Source organism: Thamnophis sirtalis, unplaced genomic scaffold (assembly GCF_051295495.1).
Source record: "Thamnophis sirtalis isolate CommonGarterSnake01/CBP01778 unplaced genomic scaffold, rThaSir2_p1.2 scaffold_10, whole genome shotgun sequence".
Classification (NCBI taxonomy): domain Eukaryota; kingdom Metazoa; phylum Chordata; class Lepidosauria; order Squamata; family Natricidae; genus Thamnophis; species Thamnophis sirtalis.
In genome coordinates, this window is record NW_028261390.1 from 1,676,793 (window position 1) to 1,696,174 (window position 19,382).

General features: G+C 43.3%; 1 protein-coding gene across 4 annotated transcripts in view; it reads left to right on the top strand.

Annotated features, from left to right (window-relative positions):
- The window catches only part of LOC148043715 (macrophage mannose receptor 1-like), a 187,615-nt gene extending 169,424 nt beyond the window's left edge, over positions 1 to 18,191 (top strand). For 2 of the 4 annotated variants that reach the window (XM_087723730.1, XM_087723727.1), the window contains 7 exons: positions 8,204 to 8,335; positions 10,087 to 10,191; positions 11,901 to 11,999; positions 12,872 to 12,958; positions 13,834 to 13,985; positions 15,352 to 15,458; positions 17,769 to 18,191. In XM_087723730.1, coding sequence (XP_087579856.1) covers positions 8,204 to 8,335; positions 10,087 to 10,191; positions 11,901 to 11,999; positions 12,872 to 12,958; positions 13,834 to 13,985; positions 15,352 to 15,458; positions 17,769 to 17,925 — 839 coding nt within the window. In that variant the 3' untranslated portion in view covers positions 17,926 to 18,191. The remainder of the gene's footprint in view (positions 1 to 8,203; positions 8,336 to 10,086; positions 10,192 to 11,900; positions 12,000 to 12,871; positions 12,959 to 13,833; positions 13,986 to 15,351; positions 15,459 to 17,768) is intronic. The other 2 variants (XM_087723728.1, XM_087723729.1) reach the window with 2 other exon arrangements.
- The last annotated feature ends 1,191 nt before the right edge of the window (positions 18,192 to 19,382 follow it).

The following is a 19,382-nucleotide window of genomic DNA, read 5'->3' on the forward strand; positions in this document are numbered from 1 at the left end:
ATATTGTTAAAGTGAGTTTCTGTATTTTGACCCCCCAGTCACATGACCCCCACCAAGCCATACCCACAGAACCAGTAGGCAATTTTTTTTAGATTTTACCACTGCTGTGAAGCATATAGAAACCTGAATCCTTTAAGCCAGAGGTCTTCAAACTTGGCAATTTTAAGACTTGTGGTCTTCAACTCCCAGCTATGCTGAAGAATTCTGGGAGTTGAAGTCCACAAGTCTTAAAGTTGCCAAGTTTGGAAACCTGTGCTTTAAGCAATTACAGGTTGTACGTCAGTCACACGCTTTCTTGGACCTCCATTCTGATTACTGCAAGGCCCTCCACGTGGGGCTGCCCTTGAAAGGTATCCAGATTGGTTCAAAAAACATTGGCCAACATGGTTTTTAGCAAGTCTAGATTTGCACACGTTACTTCTCTTACAGGGACTGCATTGGTTGCCAATTTGCTTCTGGGTACAATTCAAGATGTTGGTTGTCATCTTTAAAACACTACATGGCCTGAGATCAGGTTATTTGAAGGACTGTCTTTTCCCAGTTATGTCCACCTGACCCACCAGAGCAGGGAGGCAGGGTGTTGTGGCCCGCCAGCTCTGCTTGGTCAGTGAGGAGGTTGGGGAGGAATTTGGGCCAGTCCTGGAGTCTGGGGAAGGCTCTGATGGGTGCCCTGTATCGGATGCAGAGAGGGGGGCAGGGCCGTCCAACATTTATCAGCTGCCTTCAGAATCGGAGATAAGTGGGGCAGAAGAACAGCTGGAGCCTGTTCCAGATATGCGAATGGACAGAGCTGCCAGGAGAAGGGAACAACTAAGGAACAGGGGTGGACTTGGAAGTAAAGGCACAAGTGGACGCTGAATGGTCCCTCCCATAGGAAATAAATAGGATGTTTGCAATATCCTTCCCCCAGGTGTGGGGAGGCAAGGGGATTTTGCAGTATCCTTCTCCTGCCTCGCCCACCAAGCTCTGCTCACAGAATCAGTAGTAAGAAAATTTGAATTTCACCACTGGTCAGAACACAGGGAATGTTACACACCTCTTCAGGAGGTGTCAACTCGCGAAGTATTCCTGACCTGCTCTTGAATTGCAATAGGCAGAGGGATTGGGAACCGAGTTTCGCAGTTGCAGCGAGGGAATCACACTTCAATCAAGCACAACCCAAGAAATTGCTTTGTTGGTGAATGCAACTGATGGGGGAGAGGGAAACAGGGTCAGAGCCGGGGTGTGAATTAAATAAGGTCAGAGTTGGCTTCACTTGGAACATGCCAACATGAAGCCCCTAATAAATAACTGGATTTCCTTTGAAACTTCGCTCGATGCTCATGATTTAATTAGGGTATTGGTTGGAATCCTGACAGCAACCTAACTCTCTCAAAACTAATCAAAATGACCAGGAGTCCTGAGCCCTGAGCTCTCCAGTCGCTCCCGACCCCTGGGGTGTGTGGAGAGAAACTCAGGCTTCCATGGCAGAGGGCAGACTATCCAGGCGACCCAGAAAGAGACAGAACTTGCCTCCACCCAGGGACTTCCAGGACCCAGCAGCCCAATTGCAAACGGAGTGCAGCCCTCCCTGACCATCAAAGCTGAGATGCCCGTCCCAGTGACTGAAGCAAAAAGGGATGAGTATTGGTGTAGAAAAATCCCTAAAGCAGCTGAGGTTGAGTTTCACCACCCCAGCCCCAAGGCTGAAGAAAGCCCCTGAGTGAGCTAGAAACAGTGGAATGGATGAGGGACTGGGCACATGTCATGCTCCAAAAAATCCTGATGGAACCTGGGGAGATCCATACAGCAACTGAGGGAGGAATTTGACCAAGCCACCCTTTGCGATGAGGGGTCGTGGTACTACCCGAAAGAGAGGGGGGTTGCAGCTGAGCCCTTTGAAGTGAGGAGATGCAGACAGTAATGCAGCTCTCCTTCTCCACCCACCAGAAGAAGAATGAGTCTGAGGCTGCAGGTGGTTCACCACCAATACTGCAACAGGCAAGCCACCCAGAGCAGGCCTCTCCCCTCCCTAGGAACTGGAGCCAAGGGAGTCCACCAACCACACCAAGTGCAGGTATACAGGGGCCAACATGAGGAGGGAGGAACAGCGCTGAATGAGCAGCTCCAATTCAGGGGAAAATTCGATGGGGACTCAGGTCAGCTGGCTCTATTTCTTGACTCGACTGAGGTCCACCTAGAGCGCTATGGACACCTCTACCCATCCCACAGAGCCATGGTGAATACCATTGCCGAGGGACTAGAGGGAGAAGCAAGGGAATGGCTAGCAGCCCTCCACATCTGTGAGTTCAGGAGAATCATAGGGAAGTTACCCCCTTTGCCGGAGCGGCTTCAGTTCATTTTTTCAGAACAAGCCTGGATAAGCAAATTGTTCAAGTAACTGCCTATTGGGACATCCCAAACGAACTCTCTGAGTGGTTTTGAATGGCCATAAAAGTTGATGGCGGATTGTGTGCCAATGACACGAGAGAAAGCAACCGGACACCAAAGAGAGAGTTTAACCAAACCAGACCGGTTCAACTTCATGCTAAAACACATCCCAGGGGGAGGAACTTCCCAGCTGATGCTCTCTCCAACATGCCCCAGTTCAAAGGCAAATGGGAGTAGCAGCAGTAGTAGTAGCAATAGTAGTAGTAGACACCATCATCCCCCCTACCCAAATAGCCGCCCAAGTGACCAGCAGACAACAATGCCGTGAGAGACAAAACTGATCCGCAAGCGATCTAGCCATGAAACTCAAAACCAAATTGCTAGCAGACCCCTGGTTCCATAACAACCAAGCCATCTTGACAAAAAGGGGGGACCTGACATGGAAGCGGACAAAACTCTACATCTCAGAATCCTAAGCACCTTAATCCTCCAGAGGAGCCAGAAGGTCAAATCAGTGGGCCATTTTGGGTTCCTAAAGACTTTCCACAGCAGAGAAAGACATGAATAGTTATGTGAAAAGTTGCACCATCTGCACCATGATGAAAAAACACCAGGAAACACCCCCCAGACTGCTGCAAGTGGCAGAGGCAACAAGGTCATGGGAGAAAATTGCAATGGACTTTATAGTGGAGCTGCCAAAGAGTGGGGGGAACACAGTGATCTGGATGGTGATAGACTTGTTCTCCCTGCAGTGGACTACCCTCAGCCCACCAGCTAGACAAACTATTCCTGAAGCAAATCTACTGCCTTCATGGAGTGCCACGAAGGATCATCTCAGACAGAGGTGTCCAGTTTACGTCTAGGTTTTGGAGGGAGTTCCTGTGGTCCATTGGGTCGTCCCAGAGCCTTAGCTCGGCCTTTCACCTGAGCACCAATGGAGGGGCAGAGAGACTGAATACCATGGTAGAACAGTACCTGAGGTGTTACATGAACTATCAGCAGTCCAATTGGACAGACCTCCTGCCTTTCACTGAGGTCGCATACAATAATGAGGTTCACAGCAGCACAGTGAATATCCAAGGGATACCCCCTCCTCAGTCAGCTTGACAGACTGACTGTCAGTGCTGAAGCAGCATGGGAAAATGTCAAAGTGCTAGCTAAAGCAGCGCATACCTATTAGAAACAGGCAAACACCAAGCCCCACAACAGCAGTTCCAACTGGGGAGAAAGGTCTATCTCTCCACAAAGTATTTGAGGTTAAGTATCTGAGATCCAAATTCAGGGGGCCATTCCCCATGGTGATCAATCCGGTCACAGTGTAATTAAAATTCCCCCAACTGCTGGGTTTAGGTTAGGTTTAGGTGTATTAGATTTATATGCTGCCCTTCTCCCAAGGACTCAGGGCGGCGTACAACATTAAAAGAAACACATAATACAAAAGTTTAAAAAAATTAAATAGAATATCCCAAACCCAATTAAAATTGACAATGACATTTTTTTTAAAAAAAATTGAATTAAAATTAACAGTGATCAATAATTTATTTTGTTTTGTTCAGACCAGGAACAGACTTCGGTCAAAACAAAACCACATTCCAGATATCTCTCTCTTAAGGCCATCTCCACATTTTGGGGGGGGGAGGGGAAACAAGTAAGGGAACTGGGATGCCAAATGGTCAAAGAACTCACCAGGAGTCCTTAAAATGAAGCCTACAAGTATCTAGAAATTTTACCTTTCTGGATAACATCAGACAAGTTAATAATCTGATTCGTAAAGACTACATCTGAAGACTTAGAAGACAAAATTGAACAGTGGAAACAGCATCAATAACTGGACCACCTGTCATCCAATTGACTGCTGGAAATATTAACCGGACACAAGCGGAACTGGACAATTTGAACAAAAAAATAAGAAAACTGTTCAGACGTTTCTCCTTAATTCCAGGTTGCTTCTCTTTGATTAATTTCCAACCATTGTTTTTTGTCCTGCCTGCTGTTGCTTTAGAGAATAATTTGACCCCCTCTTCTTTGTGGCAGCTCCTCAAATATTGGAATACTGTTATCATGTCACCCCTAATTCTTTCATTTAGACTAGCCAAACCCAAAACCTGCAGCTGTTCTTCATATGTTTTACTCTCCAGGCCTTTGATCATCTTAGTTGCTCTTCTCTGAACTTTTTCCAAAGTCACGTCTTTTTAATTTGGATAGAAAGAGGTAGATGGTAGGTAGGTAGGTAGCCAAGGTGGCACAGTGGTTAAGGTGCAGTACTGCAGGCCACTTCAGCTGACTGTTATCTGCAGTTCAGCGGTTCTAATCTCACCAGCTCAGGGTTGACTCAGCCTTCCATCCTTCCGAGGTGGGTGAAATGAGGACCCGGATTGTTGTTGGGGGCAATATGCTGACTCTGTAAACCGCTTAGAGGGCTGAAAGCCCTATGAAGCGGTATATAAGTCTAACTGCTATTGCTATTTTGCAGTATGGTGACCAAAACTGGTTGCACTATTCCAGGTGTGGCCTTACTACGGTTTTGTAAAGTGGCACTAATACTTCACGTGACCTTGATTCTAAGCCTGTTTATACAACCCAGAATTATACTAGCTTTTTTGGTGGCGGCTGCACACTGCTGGCTCACAGTCAAGTGATTATCCTTCTCACAGTGACTGTTTTTGAACCAGATCGTAATCTGTACTTATACCTTTGATTTTTCTTGCCTAAATGTAAAGCTTTGCTTTTCTCCATATTAAAATTCATTTTGTTCGATAGAGCCCATTGTTTAAGTTTGTCAAGATCTTTTTGGATCCGGAGTTTGTCTCCTAGAGTGTTTGCTATTCCTGTCAGTTTAGTATCAACTGCAAATTTGATGAGTTCCCCTTCTATTCCATCATCTATTTATAAAAATATTGAAGCATATTGGGCCTACCATGGAGCCTTGTGATACCCCCACTGCTTACTTCTCTCCATGTGCATGTACTGACATTAAGGACTACTGGTTGAGTATGGTTTGTCAGCGAGCTACAAATCCTTTTGTTGGTTATGCTGGTCTATTCCCTATTTTTATGTGGAATGGGCCTGATGCAACAAAATGAATTGTTGAATAGGAGCATGGGATGAAAGCCCACACTGAAAAAAATCAAAATAGGTCTCCTTTGCACCTTCTCTGACATGCTAGTAGGAGGCAGACTTCTGCTCATCCGATTTGGAGGGGTTATTCTAAGAGCGGGGAATGTCTGACCTTTTCCACAGCTCTTTAACTCTGATAAAGCCTAGATCCGGGGCCCAGACTTTCCAGGACTGATGCCACACACGGAATGCTGATGAAGTGAGCCAGTCAGCCAATCAGGGAACCACATAAACTGAATGGGAATTCTGGAATGATGGTTGAAGGTGTGGACAGAAGGATCAATGCCAGGAGGGAAGAGAGGCTGAGAGAAACAGAGGCGGCACCACCCCATTATCCACATTATCCACCGTCTTCCTTTGGAGAGAAAGGGAGGTTATTCTTGTAAGGTGAACATCCGCATTTCTCACTGGCCAGCTGTGCAGGATGCAGCAAGAGCCTCCTAGCTGTGATCTGGTTGAAAGGGAACCTCAGGCTTGAACTGAACCCATCTGCAATCATAAAGGGGGGGGGGGAGGAAGTCCTTTTGGGACCCAGAGGCACAAGGGTCCCCATTGGGAACAGGACACCTATATGGGGTCTCTCTCTCTCCTCTATCACCTCATACACACATTATGTCCCTCCCATCAGCTGCTCTCTGCTGAATTTAGAAACTTTAGCATGCCCCTCACTTCTTGAATCCCATGGAAGCAAGATTAAAAATGGAAACCTGCCATGAAGTAGAGGTGTTGTTTTTTTACAGAGACAGGAAAGAGCAAAGCTCTTAATTGTCAAGGCAAAGGCAAAGTAATGAAGACAAGACGACATGTTTTATCAGAATTCATATTCCTCACTCTCACGTCCATTCCTGGGTCCTATCTCCTCTGATCTGCAGGGCCTCATCTGGCCATACATTCCATCATCTGATCCTTCACACCTTTGCTCCATCTGAGGGAAACTGCTGAGAGAACTTTTCCCTCATGCCTGTCTGAGGGAAGGACAAAGATGTCTCTCTCCCCTCATTTCTTTCAGCTGCTGCCTCTTTTCCGGAGCCTCTCCTCATCAGGGCAGTCTATTTTTTAGTTGCAGTCTTCATTTTGATTCCTGAGCTTCGGCTTTGTTTATTCGGCATCTTCCTCACAAGGCCTGTGATGGCAGAGCTTCAAGGCAGCCATTTTGTCTTCCCTCCTTCGTGCCTCCTGGCTAGCAACAGTTCTTTGATTGGCCGCTGCTTTTTGATTAGCAGCTGGGTCGCCCTAACAATGGCCTTGAGGGGCGGGTGCAAGGAGCCTATGAGGCCTGTGGAACTCCACAGCAACCCTAAGATAAAATATGGAGGTACAAACACCGCTCTTAATAGGAAAACAGCAGGGTGTTAAGTATTCAGAGCAAAGCAGTAAGCTTCACTTAGGTCCGCCATTCTGGCGGGAAACTAGTTCAAATGTGCCCTATCTAACACAGGCTCTTTTCTGAACCTCATAGATGCAAACATTAAAAATGGAAAGAAAAGTGTCTGAATCTCTCAACACAGACCCAAAGGTGCTTTTTTAGGATGCACCTGGACTTTGTTTTTTCCTTTTGATGACATTTTGCTGAAGACATTCTTTTTAGAGTGTCGTTGAAGCCACTTGGAGGTTTAAATGTTTCCTCAGAGTCACCCGAGTAGTGAAAATGGTTCCTGTAGTCTGGAATTCCTTTCTCTGGAAATCCATTCCTACTCCCACCCCATTCAAAGGGTGTTCATCCCAAATTGTATAGCTAAAAGTCCGTAGGTCATGGTTGCCCCAAAGGTGCTTTTTCAGGCGGCGACTGGACTTTTGTTTTTTCTTATCTTTAAATCTCCAAGTGCTTCAACCACCCTCTAAAAGGTTGCAGATGACCAGCTGCCCACAAGGAATATAAATCCTTCCATTCCCCACGATCCTATCAGAGCTGAAGAAGCTTCTTGGATGAGAAGTGAAATGTCTTCAAAGAATAACCAGACAGTCTAATTGCCTCCTGAAAAATTACCTTTGGGACAACCATGACTGGATGACTGAGAATCTCTACAGACCCGTATAAGAGGCTGAAAAGGGCCGTCAGTCAAGGGGATCCAGAGATTCGGAGAAGGATAAAAGAGGACGGTCCTTTCCCTCATGAGGCCATTGCTGCGCCCACCAATCCTTTTCATCAATCTTCATTCGGTCTCCAACCTTTCCTTTCTAGGAGGGTTGTTGAAAAGGTGGTTGGACAAGTGTCCTGAAGGAAGGAGGTGATCTGGACCCATCTCATTTGGCGTCAGCCTGGGACATCGTACCAAAATGGCCGTGCTTGTGCTAGTCAGTGACTTTTGATTGATGGTGCATCCATCTTTGTGCTACTGGATGTCTCAGTGGGTTTTGATCCTGGCAGCTATAGTCAAGGCTTCAGAGATTCAGAGTGGGGAGCGCCATATTGTGGTGGTTTTCTTCCTTTCTCTATGGTGATTCCAGTCAATTTCTATAGGGAAGAGTTTGTGTCTGCAACCCCTCATTGTTCTTCTTTTTCTGGGAACCTATCTCTTTATTCTTTCTTTTTATCTTTTAATAGTGCAAAAGAACCAGAGTCATTGAAAGTAAGGCATTTATTAAATCTATCTGAATAATTAAACATTGATTGAATCACCAAATATTGAGATCAAAAGATCTTCCAAAACCACCTGATTCGATGCGTTGAATGAATGGAATGGAAAATCAGTCAACTCACCTGTTGTTATTTAAGGGCCGGATTCAGTGGCAGAGAGTTCCAAATCCAACATGACTTCCAGAGCCAATGTGGCTTCCAGAGCCAACGTGGCTTCCAGATCCAACGTGGCTTCCAGATCCAATATTAGACGCAAGCAGCAAAATACAGGTATGCATCAGAGGTGGGTTCCTACTAGTTCGGTCCATTTAGGCCAAATAGTTAGTAACTTGGCTGGACAGGTGGCCGTACCAGTTCTATCCTGGGCGCCGGCATATTTATTTTCTGTTCTGCACATGTGCAGAACAATCTTCATTGAAAAAATGTAATCCCCCCCTCTTTTTTTAATGGTGTGCATATGCAGACGTTTTAAAGTGCAAATTTGCACACGTGCAGAGCATGCATCTGGTGTGTGTGTGAGCAAAGGGAGCACGTGCGCACAAATTTTTCCAAGCACTGAACCGGTAGTAATGCCAGCAGGAACCCACCCCTGGTATGCATGTTGTATGTATACAAGTGGTGGGTTGCAGGCGATACACCCCAGTACGGGAGTACCGGAGCCTGCCTGGAGCACCGGATACCGTTCCAGTATAGTGCTCCAGAAGGCCCACCTGCCCACCCCAATTCCTTACCGGTCTTTTAAGTCTTTGGCGCTTTTGTGCATGGCGCATACAGCACCTGCATGACACTTCACTGAGCAGCTGAAGCATCGCAGAGGCTCGCGGAAGTGGTAAGATGCATGTGTGCAATTTTTAGATTTAGATTTTATTTATTATTTATAGGCCGCCCTTTTCCCTGAGGGGACTCAGGGCGGCTTACAATTCAATGAGCCGGGCCTGCTCCAACCATACCAGGATAGGGATTTGGAACCCACCACTGATTTATACAATTACTCAAAAGAGTAGGACATATAAAAGGGGAGATTACAGGAATCAGGAAGAAGCTGAAAGTAACCACGGCAGAGAGGACAAAACTATTGAAGATTCAGTAAGCAATAAAAGAGACAGTGAGCCAAGGTTGGATTTTACCATCTCCTGGTTTCACACTCTTAAAAGAGCCTTCCCGCCTCAGTCTTGAGCAAAAAAAGTGGCCCCAAACGGCTTCCTTGGTGGCCATTTGTCTTTCCACTGGCTGATGAATACCAAGGTTGTCTGCTCAGCTTCCCCCTCTGGTGCTGAGACGCAGCTTTCCTGAGATTCAGATGCTGTGATTTTGTTTAAAATGGACTTAACCGAGGTTAACAAAGACCAAATTCTGCTCCTTATACGTACATCCAGAGTACAGGCCCACGTATCTCATCAACTAAACCTGTATCTCCTTCCCTTCATTCCCTGGTGAGGCCCAGATTACAGCCTCCTGGGCCACGTGCTCCTTTTCCTATTCCAGACAGGGGTGGGAAGAGTGGGGCAATTCCCCTGGGACCCTTCCCTTCACCATCCGTCTTCCCCACAGACGAAGGGAAAGTCCTCGCTCTGCCTTTCTTCCTCCTTCTCCTTTTCTTTTGGGAACCAAACCAGAAGAGCAGAGGGGCAAAGGAGGGGGGGGGGCTTGGAAAGGAAAGGGAATGGAGTGGAAAACTACTATTTCTGGAAGCAAAAAGGGAAGAATTCACAATCCATTTCTAGCTGGTCTTTGGAGAAACAGCAGCCCACTTCTTCTCCCTCTTATCCTCTGGCTAGGTTAACTCACGGGATGATATTGGGGGCAGCCATTCCCTCAGCCCCACCTACTTCCAAATTGACCAGGGCTGGGATGAACTGGGAAAGGATGATTATTTAGGATGAACAATAGGATTTGGAGGTGGAGAGAGGATTTTAGCTGGGCATTTTCAAATATCGGCACAAGGCAAACAACGAAGATCTTTCTTCTAGGGACGGTTTTTATAACAGACTTTTCTTTCTTTTCTTCTTGTCTCCTTCAAGGGATATTTGCTAATTTTTGGCATAACCTGACCAGCTCTGGTTTATATCTTGCAAGTGTGTTGTGCCTGCTCCTGTTTTTGGCCACAGTTACGATGATCATTTTGTGTAAGTTAACCTCTCCTAGCCTAATACATTAGAACATAGAAATTAGTTATACTGTGGAAAGATTTGCTTTTTTAACAGTTTGTAATTGGAACTTCAAATTAGTTGACTTTGAGACAAGGGACTCCACCTTGATGCCCTTCGCATGATGGTGTCATGAGGTCTTTGGCTTAAATACAGCATCACACAAGGGATGATGTAAATGCCCCACTGATGCACTTCTGTATTGAACAGGCCTTTGTGAATAAGAGACACTTTCTCTCCACAATCAGCCTGACCAAATGAGGTGTCACTGCTCTCCTGCTCGAATGGCAACTTCCTTTGTCTTCAGAGTCCCATTTGATGCAGGAGATTTCATTCCTTGATGGGAAGAGATCTTCTCTCTGTACGAGTTTTCTTTATAGATAAGTGGAAGCAAGGATCTCTTTCTTCTAGCCTCTTTTTTCCTGAAGACACTGGCCAAAGTCCAGTTGGGTTCTGGGACTGTGTGTGACACCAAGGGGTGTTTGATTGGGGTGGGTGGATTGCCACTGGGGTAGCATTTACACTCCAGGGCATCTTCTTCCTTCCAAAATAAGATTGGGAACTCAGTTGACAGCCCATTGGGGCAAACAGGACGCCAATCCCAAAGTATTTGCTAGTTGGGGTTGCAGAAAACACTTGACAGGATCTGGGCACATAGAAGGACTGTAGTTTTGTGTTCTGCTAGAAGTAGCTCTGGAGATGGCTTTAGGGATTCTGTCCAACGTGGTCATCACTGGTCATTTGGGACAGAAGACCCAAACTACTGAGCACTCAAAGCATTGCAATCCCTTAGCAGGAACACTGATAGCAGTCTTCCAATATCTAAGAGGTTGCCACAAAGAAGAAGAAACCCAAGCTATTCTCCAAAGCACCTGAAGGCAGAAGAAGCATTGAACGGAAACTAATCAATCTAGAACTAAGGAGAAAATTTCCTGATAGTGAGAAACAATTAATCAGTGGAACAGAAATTGCCACCAGAAGTTGTGGAAGCTACAACACTGGAGGTTTTTAACAGCCACTTGTCTGGAATGATAAGAGGGTCACCTGCTTGAGCAGAGGGTTGGACAACCTTCAAGGTCCCTTCCAACTCTGTTACTCTCAAGAAATAATTCCACTCACTATTTGATTTATTTCATTAAACTTTAGTCACTTTTTAACGCAAATGGAGGGACATCAGCAGCAGGGTTTTTGTTCGTACCCCTTATTCTTTTTGGAACACGATCCTCTGACTGGAAGGAGAGCAATATCTCATGCTTTGCAGCCCCCTCTATAATCTGGAAGCATGACCTGGTCTGTGGCCAATATTTTTTACAGTAGATTGTAATTTTGTGTATTTTAATCAGTGAAGATCCTCAATCACTCAGATAGAGTTGGCTGTTAGTTGAGTTATGGAGACTTTATTTTGGGGGGGGGGGGGGTGGCTAGCTTCCTCGGTTCCATTTTAAATGGCTGCTGTTTTTTTGGTCCTTTGAAAGCAAAGATGTAATGCAGCATGTCTTTGTGAAACAGAGGCTTCTTTGTAGCATAAATGTGGCATGAAAAATACTCCAGGATCCAGGCATATGATGATAACGGCTCCAAATTAGCCCAATGCTATCAGGGTAGGATGGTGGGGAGGTAGAAATATATAGAAATATAATGCATTGGAATATTATGCTTATCTTCATTTTTTTTAAAAAAAACACCAGATCTTTGGGAACTAAACCGATCAACGTCCGAGAATGCAGCAATTAAGGCTATTAACAACTTTATTATTAGCCAGGATCCATCTCTCAAAAATAGAAGTGGTAAGCAAGATATTCTTATCACTCTCTCTCTGTGAAGGAGACAGGCGGTTTCTAAGATAGATAGATGATACAGATAGATGAGATAGATAGATGATAGATGAAAGATGATAGATAGATAGATAGATAGATAGATAGATAGATAGATAGATAGATAGATAGATAGATAGATAGATAGATAGATAGCAATGGCAGAAGCAACAGTACTTATTCTCTACAAAAGTTAAATCAAATTTAAGCAAGAATGCTTTCTGTACATAGAATATATTGCAACCTGACAAATATAAACATTTACTATCTGACTTCTAAGGGGGTTCAATTTTTTTAAATAAATACTGTAAATTTGCAGAAGTACAAAAAGGAGCAAATCGGAAGCCAAATAGCTTGTGTCCCCCCCCCCTTTTCTTCCCCTCTTCTCTTTTTTGTATTTTAATTTTTATCAAATGTACTTTATACTTTAAAGTTCTTTAATGCAGTTTTAGTATTTAGTGTCTTTCTTTTTTCAGCATGGACAAATAATATTAAATGACCTTTAGAGTGAAGATTTTAATCAGCCTAAGACTGAAATCTTTATCATCCAACAAATACTTTGATGCCATCTGCAATTTTGGATGACAAAGCTAAACAATCTTATGCTCATTAACACTGCCATTTTAAACCACAATACTGATATGATCAATTACCTTCATTGATTTAAGTTATCTAAACATTACAGCATTGATAAACCGTAATCACTATTAAGAAATAGCAGGGTATCAAAGAACTGACAGTGACTCCACCCAACTCTGAGCCTCTAACGTAGAGTGTAACAAGGTATATGGAAAGGTTTTGCTTGTTGAAATCTGTCTGACTTGAATTTTCCAAACCCCTTTCAGAATTTGAAATATTTTCTGGTGCTCAGAGGTTAGCAGATGAATTGACAAAATGGACAATAAAAATCATTGAAGTGGAAGGCGCCATTGGTAAGTCTGAGGGTGCGATGCAAAACATTCAGGGGTTGGGGGGAGCCAGCCCGAGACGGTAGCTGTTGAAAATCTGCCTCAACTCTTAAAAGTAGAGGGCTTCCTATCTCTTGCCCATCGGTTCACCCTGCTGAAGCACAAGCCACCCGAGCGGCAACATTTTTAGTTCCTGGTTTTTACTAAAATTTGCAATCCACTTTTTTCTCCATTGCAAAGTCACAGCAGTGGTTATTGAAACCGTACAATGGAACAATAGTTCACTAACTGAAATAAAATAGGGAAAGTCAGGATTTCCATCAGTTGAGCTTTTCCCAGGACTTCAGGGACAACATGTTCATGCAGACTTTTCTTGGAAGTAAGTGCTTCAAAACTACAGATACTCTTCGACTTACATCTGCACCTTTTATGACCGCAGTTACAATGGCACTGAAAAGTGTGACTTACGGTTGTTTTTTTACAGCTATGACCTTTGCAGCATTCCCCCCCCCCCCCGGCCATGTGATCAAATTCAGATGCTTGGCAACGGCTTCATATTTACGACCGTTGCTGTGTCCCAGGGTCATGTGATCATCTTTTGCAACCTTCTGACAAGCAGTCAATGGGGAAGCCAGATTCACTTAACAACCATGTAACTAACTTATCAATGGCAGTGATTCACTTAACAACTGTGGCAAGAAAGGTCATAAAAATGGGACAAAACTCACTTAGCAAATGACTCACATAACAACATCAATTTTGGGCTCTATTGTGGTTGTAAATCGAGGGCTACCTATATAAAGTTTCAATATGCAGTACCTTCAGCTTATCTTCTACTAAATGCTGTGTCTTCCTGTCTTGCTTTCTTCTCTCTGGAACATTTCCTCACTGGCTGAAAGACATCATTACTATTCTGTTAACAAAAAATTGGGTGCCCTTTGAAGGGTCCCTTTACTTCTTCAACACCATTGAGAGCAACTGGACCGCAGCAAAAACATTTTGTGAGACTAAGAAATCCACATTGGTTTGTATTGAAAGTTATAACGAGCAGGTAAGTTCCTTGGATAGATACATAAATGCTCAAAATAGTAGCAGGTTGATTATATTCTGAAATATTAATGTTGTGTGGCTAGGAGTGGGACTGCTTCTGCACCAGCTTCTTCATCATGTGTAGTGGCTTGTCCCTTAAAGTTTCTGTCTTGGGACAAATTTGGAGGAATTTTGGGTCTAGTGGTTAAAGCACCAGGTTAGAAAGCCAGGGACTGTGGGTTCTAGTCCTGCCTTAGCCACAAAAGGCAGTTAGATGACTTTGGGCCAATCACTAGGAAAAAGTGAATTCTACTCCTGCCTTAGGCATGAAAGCCAGCTTCGGGTAAGTCCCTCTGTCTCAATCCAACTCACCTCACAGCTTTGTTGTTATAGAATAATAGGAGAAGGAAGGTGTGTTGCTTATGTTTGGGTATTGCTCCAAGGGCTCCAATTACAATAGGGACAACACACAATTACTTTTTCCACAGTCACTCAATTTCAATTTGCAAGTCCTGGTACTTTGTGATATTATTATTATTATTATTATTATTATTATTATTATTATTATTCGCAACAACAGTTGTTTCGCCGGATTTGGCATTGGTTACTAGTTGGGCCCCACCCAGGGGCCTAGGACGTCGTAACGTATTTTCGTAATATGCGCGCAGATCCAAGCAGTGCGGCTTTTTGCATTTGACTGATGGTGATTTCATCAATTTTTAACTGTTCTAAATGTAATTCCAGTGCTTTTGGAATAGCACCCATTGTGCCGATTATCACTGGAATTACCACTGCTGGTTTGTGCCATAGTCGTTGAATTTCGATTTTTAAGTCCTGGTATCTTGCGATTTTTTCATGTTCCTTCTCGGCGACCCTGCTATCACCTGGTATTGCGATGTCTATGATTGTGACCTTATTTTTCTCAACCAGTGTGATGTCTGGTGTATTATGCGCCAGTATTTTGTCGGTTTGTATACGGAAATCCCACAAGATCTTGACCATCTGATTTTCTGTGACTTTTTCAGGCTGATGTTCCCACCAGTTTGTTGCTGTTTTAATATTATAATTTTTGCACAAATTCCAATGGATTATTTGTGCTACTGAATTGTGCCGCAATTTATAATCAGTCTGCGCGATTTTTTTACAGCAGCTGAGTATGTGATCAACAGTTTCATCAGCTTCTTTGCAAAGTCTGCATTTGGCATCATCAGAGGATTTTTCGATTTTGGCCTTAATGGCATTTGTGCGGATAGCTTGTTCTCGCGCAGCCAGGATTAGTGACTCTGTTTCTTTCTTTAATGTACCTGCTGTTAACCATAACCAGAATTAATGAACCAGAAAGTAATTCCAAAAAGTATTTTAAATGTATTTGTGGTTGTTGTTTTTAGGCATTCCTAATAAGACAAATCTCAAACCAACCTTCTGACTATTGGATCGGGTATTATGAAAATGGAACCACCTGGGTATGGGTTGATGAAAGTACACCAAAAGTTTTGTAAGTTGGCACATATCGAAAGTCTGACACTTACACTTACTTACTTACCTACTTACACTTCGTTGAAAACTCTATTTATGCACATTCATCCTTATCAGGAATGCACAATTTGCAGCTCCAAGATTTGATACTATCCAAAAGGACACATTGGATTAATGTGTCATGTGACAAAAAGGATGAAGTTGTCAAATAAATTCAACACCAAGCAAAGCAGAGGAAAGGAATAGGAGATAACCATGCCTATCCACCACTGTATACATTGCTTTCTCCTCCTTAAAATGGTAATTTCTCTCTTTTAGGATCTCACCTACTCCATCCAACCACAGCTTTCTTAATATTCCTTTCAACCCATTCCACGTTTTTTCAACTTCCAACACTGACCTTGTTTGGATTGGACCTTGTTTATCTTGGGACTACATCCAAAGTCTAAACTGATTCCTCATTTGACTCCTTCTTCTGGCTCTGTCAGTCCTCCCTCTCATGGTTTTTCTCTATGTGCACAGCTCCCTCTCCTCCCTGTTTTGGCTACAATCATTCTCATATATGCATGTTTTCTTCATCCACAGTCTCTTTCACTTCATCATTCCTCCAAGCATCCTTTTTGAATTTGTCCCATCAGTGCAACTAGTTCTGGCAGTAACTGTCTGCTGCAATGATTTGGTTCCCCCCCCCCGCCATTTTATTCCAAGCAGCTTCCAGGTGTTCTTTCCTTACAACCATAATACTTTTTCAAAGATGTGTAACTCTTTCTTTTACAGCATCTTTTTCTATTTCCATTTCTATTCTCATTTCTTCCACTTCTTTCCCTTTTCCGATGGGCATTCTTCATATTGCCAAAAATAAAGCATACCTCTTGATTTAGTAGCTTTCATGCATCACCTATATAACCTTCAATAATTATTATTAAATTTTCATTGTGAGGGCAACTAATCCTGTTTTTAACTTTATATTCATTTTTTGCCACATATACCAAAGATGTATGCTTAAATCTTGTAGAATGGCTTTATCCACCAATCCTCATCCAATCTTTTCTCTCCAAATGGCCCAGTTACTTTTTATTTTTCCAACCTAAAGCAGTGTTGGAAATAAATTCCATTTAAGGTATTGAGACTCAACCCCTCCATCCATCTATTCATCAAGTTCTCTCTCTTCAAACTGGATAGGACAGGACCAGATTAGGTGTGAAAAGAGAATCCAATGAAATATCTTTCTAGGTTGCACCTGCCTTGATTAGACCTACACAAACACATTCATTCACACAAGCAACACAATCTGGAAGGAAAAGGCATACATATAGAAAAAATAAATAAACAGATCAGTGTATGAGGAGGTCAGAAATATTTTTCAGGCTTTTTAATTAATAATCTATAAGAAAGGTGAACAGATTGGGTTTGGTGGCCATAAAGAAGTCTGCTCTAATAGATAAAAGGAATTCTAATACAGGTAGTCCTTGACTTACAACAGTCCATTTAATGACCATTCAACGTTACAATGGCACTAGGAAAAAAGTAACTTACGATCATCCTTCATGCTTATAACTGTTGCATGATCACAGGATCAAAATTCAGACGTTTGGCACCTGACTCGTTTTTGATGGTTGCAGTGTCCCTGGGGTCATGGGATCCTCTTTTGTAATCTTCTGACAAGCAAAGTCAATGGGGAAGCCAGATTCACTTAACAATTGTGTTAACTAACTTAACAACTGCAAGGATTCACCTAACAACTGTGACAAGAAAAGCCGTAAAATGGGGCAAAACTAGTTTAACAAATTTCTCACATAGCAAAATAAAATTTGAGAATTGTGGTCAGAAGTCGAGGGCTACCTGTACTAGGTTCATCTTGAGATCCAGGGATTGAAAATAAAGCTGAAAACATCATAGGTAGGATTGAGAAAGAATAATATAGATGAAACATACTTCAGGGAGTGAGCATCGAGGAGCCTTTTCAATGCTTGGTGTCACTGATCAGAAATGGACACTGTTTCAATGGTATAGATCACAAACAGCAAACCAAGACCTTTGGAGTGTCTATGGAGATTCTCAATCATCCATTTCCTGGTTCCTTATCATTTTGTGTCCTTTTGCTAGGGGCATCCTGAAAGGTTCAAGTGGTAGCCATGACTGCACAATTAAAATTCTACCCCCTTTAGGGATATCACACAGAGATATCGTAAAAATAATAGGCCTCTGATCAGGTCCGTGTGGTCACTTTCTTGGCCCATGAACATCCCTACCCTTTATATTACTCTCCTACTGCTGACCAATTGTCTTGATTGATTAAATGATTAATTATATTCTGTTTGATTTTCAGCTTTTGGTCGTCCGCCATAACTAATCACAGTGCAGCTGAATGTACCATCATGTTATCTCGTTGTTCGGTACCACCAAGGTGTTGGTCAAATATTGAATGCTCATTAAATAAACGCTTCATTTGTGAGAGGAAGCCAGATAAAAAGTGGCAGATATAAAATGCAGCCCCTTTCACCAAGCTGTAACCGAATTGGTACAACAGGCTTAAGCCCTTTGATATCCAACAGAATTACCAAAATGCATGATGGGAAAAGTTCAACTTTCTTCTTCCATGTCCAAGACCAGGCCTTCAATAGGCATTTTTGAGCTAAAGAAAATGACTTCCTTGTCCAACGCATAGACGTTATGCGTCTATCAAAACGAAAGGTGGGATTGCTCTGTCATATCCTCCTTTTCACTAGAAATAAATTAATTTTGTATATTGCCTTTTGCTTCCTTGCTTCATCCTTCTGATGCCCTGCTTGTTTTTCGAACGCCAGCAATTTACACATTGCAAACCCACGGCGATTATCACTTTTGTCCTATTTATCTCCCAGGCCATCACTCTGTTAAACACATAATTCCAACAGCACTGTCTGCCTGAGGATATTTACACAGGTAGTAGGGCTGAATTGCTATTGTCCTTCTTATCTTTCCTATTAACTATTACAAAGTGATAGTCATAAAATACCAATAGGAGTATTACCTATTCCTATTGGTATTTTATGACTATCACTCTGTTGGTTGTATCTCACGATTCATCACTTTGTTGTCTGCATGTACACTGAGAGCTTATGTTTGTATGTAAACTGTTAGTATATACATTGTATGTTTCTAGAGAGCTTACTCACTGGAGACAAATTCCTTGTGGGTCCACTTGGCAATAAGAAATTCTGTTCCTGTTCCTGTACCATTCCATTCCATTCTTTAAGGAGATATACAATCCACATTGTAGTAGATACTGCAAATTATAGCATCATGATGAGGAAGCCGTTTTTAATCAGCAAAGACAAAGACTGACAAAAGGGGGGGGGAATCCATATTTCCTAACGAACTTTATTACCAGCAGCCTCGTGAACATGAGAATCATGATGCCCAAAGCTTCCACGGGAAGTGACCAGAGATATTGGGGAAGGGGCCCTCCTGCAACGGGCGAAGGGAGCTGTCAGAGTGCTGTTTTCAGGTGTATTTCGGGGAAAAGAGGAGAGGAGGCTGCCTTCCAAGGGGAGGAAGAGGCGGTGGGGAGGAGGATTTGTCTCCCTGCCCTGCAGAAATGGTCACAGCCTGCACTTGTACTGAGGCAAGATGGTACTGTGTGCCCATTTCCGCCTCACAATGGCCCAAGCCATTTAATAGTGGACCAATTCACAGAATGCCAACCCTGCATGCTGCCTCATCCTGTTCCTGGAGGGTGAGAGGGGGATGATGCTGGGAGCCCATGCCAAGAGGAGAGGCTCCTAGTAGGGCCCCCAGAGCATGGAGGTCATCCCAGCTGCTCAGCTAAAGCCATTTTGTCTTACCTCTTCTTCCCTCCTGCACAGCAACAGCTCTTTGATTGGCCACTGCTGCTCATCTTTTAGTTGTAATCTTCACTTCAATTCCTGAGCTTCGGCTCTGTTTATTTGGCCATTTCCTC